This window comes from Rhinatrema bivittatum, chromosome 1 (assembly GCF_901001135.1).
Source record: "Rhinatrema bivittatum chromosome 1, aRhiBiv1.1, whole genome shotgun sequence".
Lineage (NCBI taxonomy): Eukaryota > Metazoa > Chordata > Amphibia > Gymnophiona > Rhinatrematidae > Rhinatrema > Rhinatrema bivittatum.
In genome coordinates, this window is record NC_042615.1 from 9,898,425 (window position 1) to 9,917,670 (window position 19,246).

The 19,246-nt window shown below is 45.3% G+C and overlaps 1 protein-coding gene across 1 annotated transcript in view; it reads left to right on the plus strand.

Moving 5' to 3' along the window:
• KIAA1109 (KIAA1109 ortholog) overlaps window positions 1-19,246 on the plus strand; it is a 590,259-nt gene that overhangs the window by 56,646 nt on the left and 514,367 nt on the right. Inside the window, 3 exon segments of the mRNA XM_029584454.1 lie at window positions 6,281-6,467; window positions 7,592-7,673; window positions 11,438-11,631. Coding sequence (XP_029440314.1) covers window positions 6,281-6,467; window positions 7,592-7,673; window positions 11,438-11,631 — 463 coding nt within the window.

Genomic DNA, 19,246 nt, shown 5'->3' on the forward strand with positions numbered 1-19,246 from the left:
TGGGCCACATGGCAGCCTCAGTGCATGTTACCCCGTTAGCCTGCCTTTGCATGCGCAGGGCGCAATGGCAGCCAACATCCCAGGACCTCGAGGCCCGTGTCTCCGTCAGACAACCTCTGAAGATCTCTGTCCTGGTGGGAGAATCTCTACAATTTAGAGCAGGGGATTCCCTTCCAAATTGCCATGCCTCTCCTCAGGGCTGGGGAGCCCATGTGGACGGCCTCCACACAGGGTCACTGGACTGCTCAGGAAGCTTTCTGCCAGATAAATTTCTTAGAGCTTTGGGCGATTTGCTGTGCTGTCTAGGCATTCCTGGAACGGTTGTCTCAAGACAATTCTGCTTCGGACGGAGAACCAGGTCGCGATGTGGTATGTCAACAAGCAAAGAGGCACAGGATTGCTCCTCCTCCTGTCAGGATCTGGTCCTGGGCCCTGCTGCAGGGGATGTCACTGCGAGCAACTTACCTACCTGGGACCCTGAATGTGCTGGAAGACTGCCTAAGCTGCACTTTTCAGCCACACAAGTGGTCTGTGAATCCGGTGGTGGTGGCCCGGATCTTTCACTGGTGGGGAAACTGATGTGGACCTCTTCGCCTCCTCGTACAACTGCAAAGTGAGCAATTTTTGCTCCTGGTTCGCGTGGGACGGCTGTCCAGCCTCCGCCTTCTCCCTTCATTGGGGGAAGGGTCTTCTGTACATGTACCCTCCTCTTGAGCTCCTCTTGAAGACTCTCCTGAAGCTTCAACAGGACCAAGATCCTCATGATACGTTACTGGCCCAGGCAGGTCTGGTTCCCTCTCCTTCGGGATCTGTCAATCAGGGTTCCCATCAGATGGGACCGCGCCCAATCTGAAACTCAGAACCAGGGCGCCTTACACCTATCTGAGCCTCCAGGCGCTAGCCTTGATGGCATGGATGTTGAGCACCTAGTTCTTCAGTGCCTGGACTTCTCTGAAGACGTCTCCCAGGTGAGCGTCAGCCATCTGTGAGGACTACCATCCTACTTGTCTTCTGAGAAAGCGCAGTTGCTTACCTGTAACAGGTGTTCTCCTAGGACAGCAGGATCTTAGTCCTCAGGAAATCCGCCCACCACCTCATGGAGTTGGGTCATCCTGCATTTTTTTATTTTTTCGCTTGTGTTTTATCTTTATTACAAGACTGAAGGGGTCCTTGTGTGGATGTGTGGATAGTGGCATGCTTACCATGCTCAGTGTGCCAGTCAAAGCTTCTAGAAACTTTGACAAAAGTTTTTTTCTGTGCTGGGCTCCACCTGATGTCACCCATCTGTGAGGACTAATATCCATTACCTGCTATTAATTAAGCTGATTTAGAAAATAGCCAGTGCTATTACTAGCAACGGTAACATGGAATACTTAATTTTTGGGTACTTGCCAGGTTCTTGTGACTTGGATTGGCCACTGTTGGAAACAGGATGCTGGGCTTGATGGACCCTTGGTCTGACCCAGTATGGCATGTTCTTATGTTCTTATCCTGCTGTCCTAGAACACCTGTTACAGGTAAGTAACTGTGCTTTCTCCCACCCTACTGGCACCTTTCACTCCCTCTCACAACTCTGTTCCTTCCTTCCTCTCCTCTCTCATTCTCTCACCCCTGCCCCACCCCCATGTCGTGATCTTCCCTCCTTCCTGACTGTAGTTCTGAGGAGAGCAGCCAGCAGTTCTTCCCCTGCAGCTGCCGCCTCAACCTGCAGGACCCGCTCATTCAGGTGTCTTGATGTAAGGGTGCAGAGGAGGAAGCACAGCTCTTACACCTCCTGTTGTGCTGTGTTGTGAGGGCAGAAGAGGATCCCTCAGCAGTATTTTGTCAAGGCCGCTGGCATCGTGGCTCATTGCTTGAGAAGCGTTGTTCTCATGGACTCTATTAGAATTGCTTCTTTAAAGCGGGAGAAAGATTTGCAGTAATGGCCACGGTTGGGCATGTACGGTTTCAAGCAATAGATTCCAGAATCAAAATTGGAAAACTACTGAAAAATAAAAATTAGAGAGCTTGTAGCATTTACATTTTTAGATCCAAACTTTCTGAAAAATAAGAAGGGGATATACATAGTGGCCTAGTACACGACGGCAGAAAGAGGCCGTCTGTCCCATCCAGTCGGCCCAGTTAGGCTTCTCTACGCTGCTCTGTTGGAAACAGGATGCTGGGTTTGATGGACCCTTGGTCTGACCCAGCATGGACACATCTCAGCTGCCAGCCACAGAGCTTGACCACTTGCAAGGCCTCTCTCCTTGTCCTGGGCGGTTTTTGTTGCCTTCCTCATTTGTATTTTCGCATGAGTGAAAAGGTGAAATCTTTGCGGCGCGTGGAGAAAAAGATGTGGACAATCGAGAATCAAGACTTTGGATCAGAGAAATGATCTAGAGTTGGCCCTCATATACAGAGCAGCTTAGCCACATGGACGTTACTGCAGTGTAAGAGTAGAATCATTGGCCCATTCAAGACTTTGGATCAGAGAAATGATCTAGAGTTGGCCCTCATATACGGAGCAGCTTAGCCACATGGACGTTACTGCAGTGTAAGAGTAGAATCATTGGCCCATTCAAGACTTTGGATCAGAGAAATGATCTAGAGTTGGCCCTCATATACAGAGCAGCTTAGCCACATGGACGTTACTGCAGTGTAAGAGTTGAATCATTGGCCCATTCAAGACTTTGGATCAGAGAAATGATCTAGAGTTGGCCCTCATATACGGAGCAGCTTAGCCACATGGACGTTACTGCAGTGTAAGAGTAGAATCATTGGCCCATTCAAGACTTTGGATCAGAGAAATGATCTAGAGTTGGCCCTCATATACGGAGCAGCTTAGCCACATGGACGTTACTGCAGTGTAAGAGTAGAATCATTGGCCCATTCAAGACTTTGGATCAGAGAAATGATCTAGAGTTGGCCCTCATATACAGAGCAGCTTAGCCACATGGACGTTACTGCAGTGTAAGAGTAGAATCATTGGCCCATTCAAGACTTTGGATCAGAGAAATGATCTAGAGTTGTCCCTCATATACGGAGCAGCTTAGCCACATGGAAGTTACTGCAGTGTAAGAGTAGAATCATTGGCCCATCCAAGACTTTGGATCAGAGAAATGATCTAGAGTTGGCCCTCATATACGGAGCAGCTTAGCCGCATGGATGTTACCGCAGTGTAAGAGTAGAATCATTGGCCCATTCTTCTTTTTGTTTTGTTATGATGCAGTCCCATGCCCTCAAAATTACTCAGTGTGTGTAAACCAAAAAGTGAGTGGAATTCATGGAAATAAATTCCTGTAATAACCAGATTTTATTTATTTATTTATTTATTTAACATTTTTCTATACCGACATTCGCACGAGACATCACATCGGTTTCCAGACAACAGCAAAATCAGCCAACAGGGCTTTACATTGTAACTGATATTTTAACTGGGGGGGAGGAGGGGGAAGGGGCAGGGCAGTAACTTGGAGCTAATGAGTATGCTGGGAACAGGGGAGGGGAGTACAGGGTTAATTTACAAAAAGCAGGAGTAATGTACATGCTATATACAATCTATTATGTACGTTCTATATACAAGACGAGGGAGTGGGGGGAGGGTAGGTTAAGGAGGGAAGAGGAGGGATGGGGGTGGGGGGGAGGAAGGAGTCAGGGTGTAGGGTAGAGTGGATTAGGAGGGGGGTGTGGGGGGTGGGGGAAAGGAACTGGGATGGCAGATTAAGAGTAGGCGTGCGTGAAAAGCCATGTTTTAAGTTTCTGTCTAAATTTCTTTGGACAGATTTCAAGGCGTAGACTGGTGGGCATAGAGTTCCATAGCTTGGGACCAGCTAAGGAGATGGAGCGTTGTTTGGTGGAAGCGAGGTGGGATAGTTTGGGTGTAGGAGTAGGTATTGTTGCAAGGTATGGTGATCTGGTTGGCCTTGATGTCGTACGAAGGTGTAGGGTGTCAGAGAACCATTGCATGTTTGGGTTGTGGATGGCTTTGTGTATGAGAGTTAGGGTCTTGAAGATGATTCTTGAAGATATGGGGAGCCAATGTAGTTGTTTCAGAATGGGCGTGATGTGATCGTTTCTGCGTGTGCCTGTTAGTATGCGCGCGGCTGCGTTAGAAGAAGTTGTAAGGGGGTTGTGGTATTTTGGGAAGGCCTAGTAGTATGGCGTTTGCGTAATCTATTTTGGATAGGATGAGAGCCTGAAGCACAGTTCTGAAGTCGCTAGGATGCAGGAGTGGTTTTAGTTTTTTGAGTGTGTGTAGTTTGAAGTAGCATTCTTTAAGGGTAGTGTTGATGAATTTTTGCAGGTTGAATTGGGAGTCAAGAATTACACCAAGGTCTCTTACGTGTTGAACGAAGTCTGGGAGGGGGTGCAGAGATCTGATATTGGTGGGAGAGGGATTGAGTTGTTGGGGGGCGATGATCATTAGTTCAGTTTTATTAGTGTTTAGTGCTAGGTTGAGTTGAGTGAGAAGGCTGTTGATGGAGGAGAGGGCACTTCCCCATTTTAGAAGGGCATTGGGTAGAGAGTCTGTGATGGGAATGAGGACTTGTACATCGTCGGCGTAAACAAAATGTGGGAGACCAAGTTTCAGAAGGAGGTGGCAGAGGGGTAGGAGGTATATGTTAAATAGGGTTGAAGATAGGGAGGAGCCTTGGGGAACTCCGCACGTGATATTGATGGGTTTGGATTCATGCTTTCCGATTTTGACTTTGAAGTGTCTGTCATTGATGAAGGATTTGAACCATAGGAGGGGGATTCCTGAGATTCCAATTTCGGTCAGCCTGTCGATTAGTATGGAGTGATTGATGGTATCGAAGGCTGCTGATATGTCTAGTAGGGCTAAGATGTATGTGTGACCCATGTCTAGTCCTCTGATGATGTAGTCTGAGAGTGACGTCAGGAGGGTTTCTGTACTAAATTGTTTGCGAAAGCCGTGCTGTGAAGGTAGGAGGATTTGATGCTGGTCTAAATAATTGGATAATTGTGTGTTAACAGTTCTTTCTAGGACCTTCGCAATAAACGGGAGATTGGAAATGGGGCGAAAGTTAGTTGGGTCTGTAGGATCTAGTTTGGGCTTTTTTAGAATGGGTTTTACAATGGCTAGTTTTAGTTGGTTGGGAACGTTGCCGGAGGCCAGGGATGTGTTAATGAGGTCAGATAGGGGTTGTGCGATGCAATCTGGTATAGATAGAAGTGCTTTGGTGGGTATTGAGTCTGAGGGGTGGGAGGAGGGTTTCATTTTACTTAGTATAGATCTGATTTCAGAAGTGGATGTGGTTTCGAAGGCATCCATTTGATGATTGGGGGCTTTAAGAGAGGTTTTGGTGGGTGAGGGAGAGGTGGTGAAGCGTGAGGTGATGTTAGCTATTTTGTTATGGAAAAATTTTGCGAGCTCGTTGCATTTGTTGTCGTTTTCTTCGTCCAGAGTGGAGTTGGGTGCCGTTTTTGTTAAGCTTGTGACAAAGGAGAATAGGGCTTTAGGATTGAACTGATAATTGTGTATTCTGGTAGCGTAGAAGTCTCGTTTAGTATTGAGCGTGTTTGATCTGTATGTGTGTAGCATGGATTTATATTTGTTGAGATTGGAGGTGGTTGGGTCTTTGCGCCATGTTTTTTCTAGGCTTCTCAATTTGTGCTTTAGTAGCTTTAATTCGGGAGTGTACCAGGGTTGTCTAGATTTAGCATCGGCGGGGATTTCTTTTGTTATTATGGGGCATAGCTTGTTGGCTGTGTCGCTAGTGATGTGGCTCCATGATGTGACTGCGGTTTCAGAGTCCTTGAGGTCTAATTTTTTGAAGTTATCTGTAAGTGTGTCTATGAGGTGGGAGGAGGGGATGAGGAGATTTGTTGTATTTGTGCTTATCTGAACGGGCCATGTTGAGGTTGGGTATTTTTGTGATGCGACGTCTTGGTTCTTGGCTGGGCAGACCGTTTCTGCCACCAAAGGAAGGGAGAGGCAATGAGGGGGGTCTGCTATTTCATTTTAGTTGTGGTCTGGGTTTGTGTTTGGGAAGCTCTGCAGTAGTCTTTGTTAAGCTGCTTTTTTTGACTGTGACCATTACAGATTTCAGTATAGAAACTACAATGCAGTATTTTTTTGTTGCAGTGTTTTGTAACCTAGGGATGATGAGGCCCTATTTGGAGTAAGAGACTTTTGACTACTCCCTTTGCATTTTAGTATTGGTAGACTGGTGACTACCAGAACGAATCAAAAGCTGGGGGAAAAAAACCTCACCATTAACATCCAAAGCAAAGTCATCACATCTGTGGTGGGCTTACAGAATTGTCTTTGCTTTTGTAGATCCCAAGGCAGAAACCCGGTTGTACATCACAGTGAATGGCTTTGAGTTCCATGCTTACAACCGTTCTCAGCTTTATGAGCATCTTCAGGAAGCCTTCGGGTTGGACCCAAGAGTAATTTCATCAGACAACCAGGAGGAAAAGGTGCAAGAGAACGGGAACGAGAAAACCCCATCAAAACTGGAGAGGTATGCAGATGTCGCCTTTGCTGTTAATCCTGGGACTACTGCTAGCGCTACTCGACCTGCACAGTGCTGGTGACTAACGAAAAATCCTTTCTGGGGGGGGGGGGGGGTGCCTAGTGTGCATCCCACAGCAAGGGCCTCCAGTTTCCTGGACTGCTTCTGAGGCAGCGCCCGCCATGTTTAAGATGTGTATATATAACATGTATATGCTTGGCAAACTTTTTATAATCGTGTGTCTGAAGAATTCCATTTTTTGTGGGGTACAGCCTACTCCCTTACCTCCCTATTGCTCACTTTTATGGTTTCAGTCTGTATTTCCCATTCCCAATCTTATTAAGAAGGGCTCTCCTGGAGGAAAAACTCATGGGTGGCTCCCCCTTTTTATGTTTTTGGTCTGGCGATGCCCCCTCTCTCCTGTGCATTTCCCAGCTTTCTCTCACAGCTCCCTGGGCATTATTCCCCATCCTCGGCTCCTCCTCAGGCCGGGAGCCACGCGCCAGGGCTCTTTCTGAGACCTTAGTGTTGACCGTGGCTCCAGCCTGATTGAGATATGAACCAGGGACCTTGCCACTGACCCATGGTCTGGGCCCGTGTTCTCCCCCTTGCCTAAGGGAGTGTCAGTGGTGTGATGTGATGTGAACCCTTATACCTGCCTGAAGGCAGCAGTTCACCTGTCACACACTTCCATCCTTCGGAAAACTAGGAGAGATTTAATTTCCTTTTTAAATTTTGTTTAGTTTGTGATTGATAATTCTGCTTTATGTGACTGGCAAGCTACTTCAGAGCGGGCTACCTACAGGTACTTCAGGTATTTCCCTGTCCCCAGAGGGCCTGACTTACTGAGCATTCTTGCCATAGACCCAAAATGGGAGAAAGCTTTGAGTAAATGACCCCCAGAGGCAGTGGCCCGAGGGGCAGCGGTGGGATCTGAACCCTGGCCTGCAGCGGAGGGGCTGCATGCACACCGTGGAGACTTCATTCCTCACTTGTGTGACCGGTGACCTGGGATGTGCAGCTTTCTTTCCTGGACTTTGCCACCAAAGGAGAAACACTGGGTTAGAGCGATTATGCACTGTGTGCACATGGATGGCTTTCAGTTTCATAACATTTTGTTTCTCTCTCTTCAGTGTGAAAGTGAAAACAGAATCACAAGATCCCGCCTCCTCATGGCGGTCCCTTATCCCAGTCATCAAAGTTAATATTAGTACTGTAAGTGAAATGCTCCATCCTGTTTCTGCTCATTTTTATGTATTCATGAAAAGGTTTTAGTACGAGCACCTAAAATCTATCAGTAAACGGCTTCTACTTAAAGTCTCATTAGATATAATCACACAGGAGGGATTTTCATTGTTAAATAAAAATAAACCGTTTTGTAATGGGGATTTTTTTTATTTGGTTACAAGTTGAATTAGTGTTTGTACTGAAGATGTCAGTCGGGCTGAGCAGATTGTGTGCACAGGCACAGTGTGACCACCACGCACACTCAGGGAGAGGCTGTGTCTGTTGCAGGCAGCGTCAGGCTTTATGAGTAAATAGACTTGGATGGGGATCTGGATAGCAGGGTTGTACCACACGTGCTGCTTTCTGCATTTTAAAACCCACTGATGACTGAAATGATAAACACTATTGAGTTTCGTAAGGATAAGGACACTGGGCTGTACTGCTTCTGTATGGAAAACTCTTTACTGAGCAGTGTTTTGATCTTTCCTAAGGTAGCTGCTAAATGCAAGGCCAGTTTTTTTTGGCATAGTTTTCCTCTGCATGGAAGGATGTCCCCTTTTCCTTCCTGCAGACTCTCGGTAAATTTAGTGAGCTGTCTGTTCAGTAGGAGCCTTGCACCTATGCAAATTTAGCAAAAGTACTCCTTACTGTTGTAGATGGTGCATGGTTTTCCAGCATTTTTTTTTTTTAATAATTGCTGAGCATTCTGTTTTGTAGCTGTATTTGCAAGCAGGGACTTAGGTTTTACCTGTTATAATAAAAGCCATCCTGCTGTAAACTCAAGAGTAAGTCTCAGCCAGTTTGTTGATGCAGAGCTTGGTGTTCAGCTGCTGTCTATAAACTGAGATAAACTCGTTGGCGTTTTATGCCTTTCTTCTTGAAGGAGGCTGAATAAAGGCAGTACTGGAATACTTTGTCCCGTTCTGAAGGATGTAGGCAGAGTAGGGATACCTTAAATGATGCAGAACCTGCACCAGAAGCTTGACCTAAATATGGATATCCTGCAGAGGAGGAGGGCATGAAAGACACACGAGGCAAAAAAAACTCTACACGTCAACTACGTTGAGCCTGGTTGATCATTCTGGCATTGATTTCTACATCAAACTGCTACTTTAAAATAAGGAAAGAACCATTGAGCTCTATTAGAAAGCAGCATGTGTTGACTGCTGGTTTTATTAGTAAAAACCTAGAGCCAAACTGGAATTCTGCTACTTACAAAGGAGCAGTTTTTAGAGAGGAAAGCAAGCTGAGACCGTCTCAGAACATATTGCACTGACTGGAGCAGTGGTGGGAAAGGTGCATCTGCAGGAACTCTGGATAATTGGGACTTGACGGTCATTGTGAGATGATTATGATTTTTTTCTTTTGCTGAGGTCCAGTGTTGCAGGCTGGCTGGTGCATGCCCGATCTTGTTTGCATTCTCCACCTCCATCCTCGGAAGGGAGCTGGTGAAAAGCAGGAGAGGGAGAGGGGGTTACGTATTATTAGGAGTGTAAGAGGTGTCTGACAGAAATCCTGTACTTGTCATCTCTCTCTATCAGGCCGATGCGGTAGGAAGAGCTGCGTTAGTGCCGGGCGCACCCGCGTTTGCCGCACGCACAGTCCGGCTCACCTACCGCTCGATACCGTATTAAAATCGCATGCAAATTCAAGCCGCGTCCAACGCGCGTCCATGAAGCGCAATCCATTTTACTGTATAGGCGCTTATATACAGCGCCTATACAGTATCCTGGGTGCGCTGGTACCTGTCATTTCAAATGACATTTGAAATGCCCTCGCGACTCGACATGTAAAGTGTAACTTACTTTTCTGGCAGCCCTCCTCCGGAGATGGACCGCGGCTCCCCTGCCTCCCGGGGGCAGCCGGCGGCGAAAGCGGCCCCCGCCGGCGAAGATGGATGCCTGCACGGGCCCTCTGCCACGGTCGCTCCCGGGCGAATTCTTTACTAAAGCGCGGCCTCGCCTCCGAAGCTTCTTCGCTCTTCCGCCGTGACGTCAATTTGGGCGCACGAACGTTCGTGCGCTTTTGCTGGCTTGCGCGCCCAAATTGACGTCACGGCGGAAGAGCGAAGAAGCTTCGGAGGCGAGGCCGCGCTTTAGTAAAGAATTCGCCCGGGAGCGACCGTGGCAGAGGGCCCGTGCAGGCATCCATCTTCGCCGGCGGGGGCCGCTTTCGCCGCCGGCTGCCCCCGGGAGGCAGGGGATCCGCGGTCCGTCTCCGGAGGAGGGCTGCCAGAAAAGTAAGTTACACTTTACATGTCAAAAGTCGCTTTTCCCCTTTTCCGCTTCTTTCGCTTTTCGTTGCTTCGGGAGGAGGGGAGAGAGGACTGGGGCTGCCCCGGAGACCGGCACCCATGGACGCGGCCAGGGCAGGAGAGCGGGGGCTGGGGGAAAGTTTGCCGCCTACCCTTACCCCTGCCTCTAACGCAGGGGTAAGGGTAGGCGGTAAGTTAGCAGGTTAAACGCGCGGCAAAACTGCAGGTTAAAAAGCGATAGTCGGGGCGCGCGTTACTGTATGGGAGGGAATAGCTAATCCGATCGTTTACATCTCATATACATGCCGCGGGCGGAAGGGGTTTCCCGTTGATTTAAAGAGGCGGTAAGGATGGGTTAAAGGGGATAGTGAATCGCGGGTTGGACTAACGCAGCCAAATTGTGAGTAGAAGGCAGGTTAGAAGCAGGGTAACCGCGGCCGCGCTTTACTGTATCGGCCTGTATGTAATGTGTGTATGCAGCACTTACTAGAGGACTCGCCTTCACGGCTGCCACTTCCAGAGCTCAATGTGCGCGCACTCTCTCCATCTCACTCAGCTGGGGATAAGTCAGAGGCTGGAAGGACTCGAGGGGGAAGATGAGGAGGTGCTATGTGTGCTAAAAAAAAAACCGGGCCGTGGCTAACCATGCCGCCCATTAATGAGCAGATTATTGGGGCTCAGGCAGTAGCTATGATTGTACCTGTTCCCAGAAAGGAGCCACCTGCTGTCACTTGTTGCTGAGAGCAGAGCCCAGGTGCTGTTCTGGATGACCCGTCCGTGGCACACCTGATCACACCGGTTGGAAAACACTGCAGCGGATCACCAGAGCTCCGGGCCGAGGTGTTGAGAGGTTCTGGGGAGGCGTGGGAGGTAACTTCTGTGGCAGTGGTACCCCTGCTGGATAAGCAGAAATGGGCCCGGCCTCTGAGGTGGCTTCCCTGAGTTCCTGGTGAATCAAGTCCGGCAGTCCTGGGAGGAGGGGATAACAAGGAAGGAAGTGAGAGCCAGGCTTATGCATTGATTCTCAAGGGTTTTTTCAGATTAGACCCTGTTGAAAATGGCCTGGCCCTTATCAGATCAAGGTTATTTTCAGTAAAGTAGGTAACAAACTCCTCCAAATGCAGACTTGATCAATGAATGTTTGGGGAGATTTTACTTCTGGATAGATTGAACCAGTCCTTAAGCATTTTATTTATTTATTTATTTATTTATTTATGTATGTATGTAACAGGGTTTGAAAACCACTTAAAAGATTTGTGATGGACACTAATTAGATGAACTGTTGCCATGACAAGGTGGTCATTTCCCTCTGTGCCATCCCTTGCCTTCCCTTTATTACCTTCTGCATTTGGTACCTCTAAAGTACTTCTTGTTTTCTCCTTCAGCATTTGGCGATTATAAAACTGTAGGGGAAGAGAAACTGCCTTTAACAGCTCAGGACTCACAAGCATGGATAAGGCAATATGTGATGCTCCTTTTTTTTTTTGTTGCGATTTAGGGTCGTGTGGCATTTGGTAACCATTATCAGCCACAAACTCTGTGTATTAACTTTGACGACGCCTTCCTCACGTACACCACAAAACCGCCGTCGAGCCACCTTGACCAGTTCATGCACATCTTGAAAGGAAAGCTGGAGAACGTCAGGGTCATGCTTGTTCCCAGCCCGAGATACGTTGGCCTTCAGAACGACGAGTAAGAGACCTGCTTCTTCAGATGTCAGCCAGTTTTGCTTGTATAAATCATGTTTGGTAGCTGATGACTGATTTTAGAAGGTAAATGTCCACCACTAGCTGCGTGGACTCCCTGGGGTATGACTGCTTTATTCTTCATGCTTCCAACTTGCCGGCTTTCCCTTCACCAGTGATTGGATATGGAAATAGATGCATTCTCACAGAAAGCTTATTTCTTTCTGCTTTCTGTCTTATCATAGATCAAGTAAAATGTGTGGGGTTGTTTTTTTTTTACAATGTGTGGGGATAGGTCACTGTTGCCATTATTTTGTTGCTTGTGTGCAGGAGACTTGTTAGAGTGTGTGTGACACTTTCGTTTCTATTTTATGTTTCTGTCTTTGTGTGTGTGAAGGAGTAACTTTAATACCTAGGTAGTGTTGTCTCACGATTATTCAGTTCTAACCAGTTTAAAAGGCCTGTCAGATATCTCAGGCTGATGGGAGCCATACGATGCTGTGACGAGCTGAGCAGCGTGTTCACTGCGCTCCCGATGATTTTTGGCATTATCCTTCGGGGAAGGGTGGGCACTCTTAACCAGTTTAAAAGGCCTGTCAGATATCTCAGGCTGATGGGAGCCATACGATGCTGTGACGAGCTGAGCAGCGTGTTCACTGCGCTCCTAATCATTTTTGGCATTATCCTTCGGGGAAGGGTGGGCGCTCTTAACCAGTTTAAAAGGCCTGTCAGATATCTCAGGCTGATGGGAGCCATACGATGCTGTGACGAGCTGAGCAGCGTGTTCACTGCGCTCCCGATGATTTTTGGCATTATCCTTCGGGGAAGGGTGGGCGCTCTTAACCAGTTTAAAAGGCCTGTCAGATATCTCAGGCTGATGGGAGCCATACGATGCTGTGACGAGCTGAGCAGCGTGTTCACTGCGCTCCCGATGATTTTTGGCATTATCCTTCGGGGAAGGGTGGGCACTCTTAACCAGTTTAAAAGGCCTGTCAGATATCTCAGGCTGATGGGAGCCATACGATGCTGTGACGAGCTGAGCAGCGTGTTCACTGCGCTCCCGATGATTTTTGGCATTATCCTTCGGGGAAGGGTGGGCGCTCTTAACCAGTTTAAAAGGCCTGTCAGATATCTCAGGCTGATGGGAGCCATACGATGCTGTGACGAGCTGAGCAGCGTGTTCACTGCGCTCCTAATCATTTTTGGCATTATCCTTCGGGGAAGGGTGGGCGCTCTTAACCAGTTTAAAAGGCCTGTCAGATATCTCAGGCTGATGGGAGCCATACGATGCTGTGACGAGCTGAGCAGCGTGTTCACTGCGCTCCTAATCATTTTTGGCATTATCCTTCGGGGAAGGGTGGGCGCTCTGAACCAGGATTCTTCACCTGTAGCAGCTGCCGTTCTCCGCAGGTTGAGCCCTTGAGTTCAGGCGGCCACCAAGTCTTTTCAGGTGAACGCAGGCGCAGAGACATGGAGAGCACCGGAAGGCCGGAGGCCAAAGCAAGAAACCAGAAAGACCTGGGCAAGCCTGGAAGTAGGTGCCGGAGGTCAGAGCAGGAAATCCAGGGGCCGCAGGCAGCCCTGGAGCAGGAGCCAGGAATCGATGGCCACGATTAGAGCAGGATCCAGCAACATGACTAGGAAACAAGGAAACATAGAGCGAACTCGCTGTTGGACTAGCAAAGGTGTGACAGGCTGGGCTTTCTTATACAGTATACTCCTGTCTAGTCTGGTTCAGTAGGGAGCCCTCGAGGGACGGGCCTACCTAACATTTCTTCTCTTGCTAATTGCTGGAGTGTCTCTGTTGCTTCAGAGTCCCTGTGGATCCTTTGGGAAGTCCTCTGACCCTGAACACCCGAGGCTTCAGGTTTGAGTCCTGCTGACAAACAGTCAGGTTATGCCAGATAAGAGACAGAAGTGCCAAACGTCCTCTGGCAGCAAATTCTAGAGTTTGTTTATGTATTCAGTAAAACAAACATTTTCTCCTGTTTGTCTTAAATGTATCACCTTGTGACTTAATTGAATGTCCCTTAGTTTTTGTACATTTTGAAAGAAACAAATTTGCATTTACCCATTCTACTCCACTCATTTTATATACTTATATGATATATCTTCTCAACCACCTCTTTTCCAGACTGAATTGTCCTAATGTCTTTAGCCTTTCCTCATAGGGGAATCGTTCCATCCCCTTTACCATTTTGATCACCCTTCTCTGTATCTTTTCTAATTCTGCTATATCTTTTCTGAGATGCAGTGATCAGAACTGCACACAGTACTCAAGATGAGGTCGCACCATGGAGTGATACAGAGGCATTAGGATATTCTCTGTTTTATTCTCCATTCCTCTCCTAATAATCCCTAGCATTCTGTGTGTGTATGATATATGAACACAAGATGAGGATGCACCATGGAGTGATACAGAGGCATTATGATATTCTCTGTTTTATTCTCCATTCCTTTCCTAATAATCCCCAGCATTCTGTTTGTGTATGATATATGAACACAGGATGAGGATGCGCCATGGAGTGATACAGAGACATTATGATATTCTCTGTTTTATTCTCCATTCCTTTCCTAATATAGAAACATAGAAACATAGAAATGACGGCAGAAGAAGACCGAATGGCCCATCCAGTCTGCCCAGCAAGCCTCACACATTTTTTCTCTCATTCTTATCTGTTACTCTTAGCTCCTTGTTCTATTCCCCTTCCACCCCCACCATTAATGTAGAGAGCAGTGATGGAGCTGCATGCAAGTGAAATATCTAGCTTGATTAGTTAGGGGTAGTAGGGGCAGTAACCGCCGCGATAAGCAAGCTACACCCATGCTTATTTGTTTTACCTAGACTATGTTGTACAGCTCTTGTTGGTTTTTTTTTTTTTTTTTCTTCTCCCCTGCTGTAGAAGCAGAGAGCCATGCTGGATATGCATTGAAAGTGAAGTATCAGGCACATTTGGTTGGGGTAGTAACCGCCGTAACAAGCCAGCTACTCCTACAATAATCCCCAGCATTCTGTTTGTGTATGATATATGAACACAAGATGAGGATGCACCATGGAGTGATACAGAGGCATTATGATATTCTCTGTTTTATTCTCCATTCCTTTCCTAATAATCCCCAGCATTCTGTTTGTGTATGATATATGAACACAAGATGAGGATGCACCATGGAGTGATACAGAGACATTATGATATTCTCTGTTTTATTCTCCATTCCTTTCCTAATAATCCCCAGCATTCTGTTTGTGTATGATATATGAACACAAGATGAGGTCGCACCATGGAGTGATACAGAGACATTATGATATTCTCTGTTTTATTCTCCATTCCTTTCCTAATAATCCCCAGCATTCTGTTTGTGTATGATATATGAACTCAAGATGAGGTCACACCATGGAGTGATACAGAGGCATTATGATATTCTCTGTTTTATTCTCCATTCCTTTCCTAATAATCCCCAGCATTCTGTTTGTGTATGATATATGAACACAAGATGAGGATGCACCATGGAGTGATACAGAGGCATTAGGATATTCTCTGTTCTATTCTCCATTCCTTTCCTAATAATCCCCAGCATTCTGTTTGTGTATGATATATGAACACAAGATGAGGATGCACCATGGAGTGATACAGAGACATTATGATAGTCTCTGTTTTATTCTCCATTCCTTTCCTAATAATCCCCAGCATTCTGTTTGTGTATGATATATGAACACAAGATGAGGTCACACCATGGAGTGATACAGAGGCATTATGATATTCTCTGTTTTATTCTCCATTCCTTTCCTAATAATCCCCAGCATTCTGTTTGTGTATGATATATGAACACAAGATGAGGATGCACCATGGAGTGATACAGAGACATTATGATATTCTCTGTTTTATTCTCCATTCCTTTCCTAATAATCCCCAGCATTCTGTGTGTGTATGATATATGAACACAAGATGAGGATGCACCATGGAGGGATACAGAGACATTATGATATTCTCTGTTTTATTCTCCATTCCTTTCCTAATAATCCCCAGCATTCTGTTTGTGTATGATATATGAACACAAGATGAGGATGCACCATGGAGTGATACAGAGGTATTATGATATTCTCTGTTTTATTCTCCATTCCTTTCCTAATAATCCCCAGCATTCTGTTTGTGTATGATATATGAACACAAGATGAGGCTGCACCATGGAGTGATACAGAGACATTATGATATTCTCTGTTTTATTCTCCAGTCCTTTCCTAATAATCCCCAGCATTCTGTTTGTGTATGATATATGAACACAAGATGAGGATGCACCATGGAGTGATACAGAGGCATTAGGATATTCTCTGTTTTATTCTCCATTCCTTTCCTAATAATCCCCAGCATTCTGTTTGTGTATGATATATGAACACAAGATGAGGATGCACCATGGAGTGATACAGAGACATTATGATATTCTCTGTTTTATTCTCCAGTCCTTTCCTAATAATCCCCAGCATTCTGTTTGTGTATGATATATGAACACAAGATGAGGATGCACCATGGAGTGATACAGAGGCATTAGGATATCTCTGTTTTATTCTCCATTCCTTTCCTAATAATCCCCAGCATTCTGTTTGTGTATGATATATGAACACAAGATGAGGATGCACCATGGAGTGATACAGAGGCATTATGATATTCTCTGTTTTATTCTCCATTCCTTTCCTAATAATCCCCAGCATTCTGTTTGTGTATGATATATGAACACAAGATGAGGATGCACCATGGAGTGATACAGAGGCATTATGATATTCTCTGTTTTATTCTCCATTCCTTTCCTAATATTTATTTATTTATTTATTTATTTATTTAAAGTCTCTTTTATACCGATGACCGTTCACACATCGCATCGGTTTACAATTAAACAGTAGTAACAGATGGCGGAAACCCTTACATATAACATTGTAAAACAGCGTAACTTTTGGGCGGGGCCCTTACATGTAACTGATAAAAAGGAGGCTAAAACTTGGAAGGGTATAGAGCTGACTATACTGGGCAGAGAGTCCATGTAGTCAATAAATAGATACAGCATAATCACTATATACATATAAGAACAAAACTATAAACAATAGATAATGACATAAATAGCCGATTCAAAAGTACCAAATCGAAGGGCATAATACAGATTCCACAGGGTCGAATTCCTTAGTCATATAGTAGGATTATTAGTTAAAAAGAGTTTTAGTAGAACAGGGGGGTTTAAGTAATGGCTGGTGAAATCTGGTAAGCTTGCTGGAAGAGCCATGTTTTCAGTTTTTTTTTTGAAGGTAGGAGTGTATGTTTCCAGGCGTATATCAGAGGGCAGGGAGTTCCAAATAGATGGGCCGGCGAGAGAGAAAGCTCTGCTTATGGTGGAGGATAATTTAAAAGATTTGATAGGTTGGGCGCGTAGGGTTCCTTGGAGGGCTATACGTGTTGGTCTATTCAAAGTACGGGGGAGGAGTGGGGGGTTAATCCAGTTAAGGTTAGAGTTCAGCAGACTTTTGTGGATGATAGAAAGGGCTTTATAGCGAATTCGGAAATGTATAGGGAGCCAGTGAAGTTCGATAAGTGTGGGGGTGATGTGATCTCTTTTTTTTGAATTAGTTAGAATCCTAGCGGCAGCATTTTGTAATAGTTGTAAGGGTTTAGTATGAGTAACGGGAATGCCTAGCAAAAGTGCATTACAATAGTCTACCTTAGATAAAATGATAGACTGGAGTACAGTGCGGAAATCAGAAAAGTGTAGCATAGGTCTAAGTTTTTTTATGGTTTGGAGCTTAAAATAGCATTCCTTGATGATGGATTTAATAAAGGGTTTGAAAGTAAGATGGTTATCAATAAGAACCCCAAGGTTGCGAACGTGTGATGGGAAAGATGTGGAAGAGTATGCAGGTGGGATGTCTGGGAGCGGGGGCCCATTTGATATGATTAAGAGTTCAGTCTTACTGGGATTTAGAGCATTCTGTTTGTGCATTCTGTTTGTGTATGATATATGAACACAAGATGAGGATGCACCATGGAGTGATACAGAGGGATTATGATATTCTCTGTTTTATTCTCCAGTCCTTTCCTAATAATCCCCAGCATTCTGCCTGTGTATGATATATGAACACAAGATGAGGATGCACCATGGAGCAATACAGAGACATTATGATATTCTCTGCTTTATTCTTCATTCCTTTCCTAATAATCCCCAGCATTCTGTTTGTGTATGATATATGAACACAAGATGAGGATGCACCATGGAGTGATACAGAGGCATTATGATATTCTCTGTTTTATTCTCCATTCCTTTCCTAATAATCCCCAGCATTCTGTTTGTGTATGATATATGAACACAAGATGAGGTCACACCATGGAGTGATACAGAGGCATTATGATATTCTCTGTTTTATTCTCCATTCCTTTCCTAATAATCCCCAGCATTCTGTTTGTGTATGATATATGAACACAAGATGAGGATGCACCCATGGAGTGATACAGAGGCATTAGGATATTCTCTGTTTTATTCTCCATTCCTTTCCTAATAATCCCCAGCATTCTGTGTGTGTATGATATATGAACACAAGATGAGGATGCACCATGGAGTGATACAGAGGCATTATGATATTCTCTGTTTTTATTCTCCATTCCTTTCCTAATAATCCCCAGCATTCTGTTTTGTGTATGATATATGAACACAAGATGAGGATCGCACCATGGAGTGATACAGAGGCATTATGATATTCTCTGTTTTATTCTCCATTCCTTTCCTAATAATCCCAGCATTCTGTTTGTGTATGATATATGAACACAAGATGAGGATGCACCATGGAGTGATACAGAGACATTATAATATTCTCTGTTTTATTCTCCATTCCTTTCCTAATAATCCCCAGCATTCTGTTTGTGTATGATATATGAACACAAGATGAGGATGCACCATGGAGTGATACAGAGGCATTATGATATTCTCTGTTTTATTCTCCATTCCTTTCCTAATAATCCCCAGCATTCTGTTTGTGTATGATATATGAACACAAGATGAGGATGCACCATGGAGTGATACAGAGGCATTATGATATTCTCTGTTTTATTCTCCATTCCTTTCCTAATAATCCCCAGCATTCTGTTTGTGTATGATATATGAACACAAGATGAGGATGCACCCATGGAGTGATACAGAGACATTATGATATTCTCTGTTCTATTCTCCATTCCTTTCCTAATAATCCCCAGCATTCTGTTTGTGTATGATATATGAACACAAGATGAGGATGCACCATGGAGTGATACAGAGGCCATTATGATATTCTCTGTTTTATTCTCCATTCCTTTCCTAATAATCCCCAGCATTCTGTTTGTGTATGATATATGAACACAAGATGAGGATGCACCATGGAGTGATTACAGAGGCATTATGATATTCTCTGCTTTATTCTCCATTCCTTTCCTAATAATCCCCAGCATTCTGTTTGTGTATGATATATGAACACAAGATGAGGATGCACCATGGAGTGATACAGAGGCATTATGATATTCTCTGTTTTATTCTCCATTCCTTTCCTAATAATCCCCAGCATTCTGTGTGTGTATGATATATGAACACAGATGAGGATGCACCATGGAGGGATACAG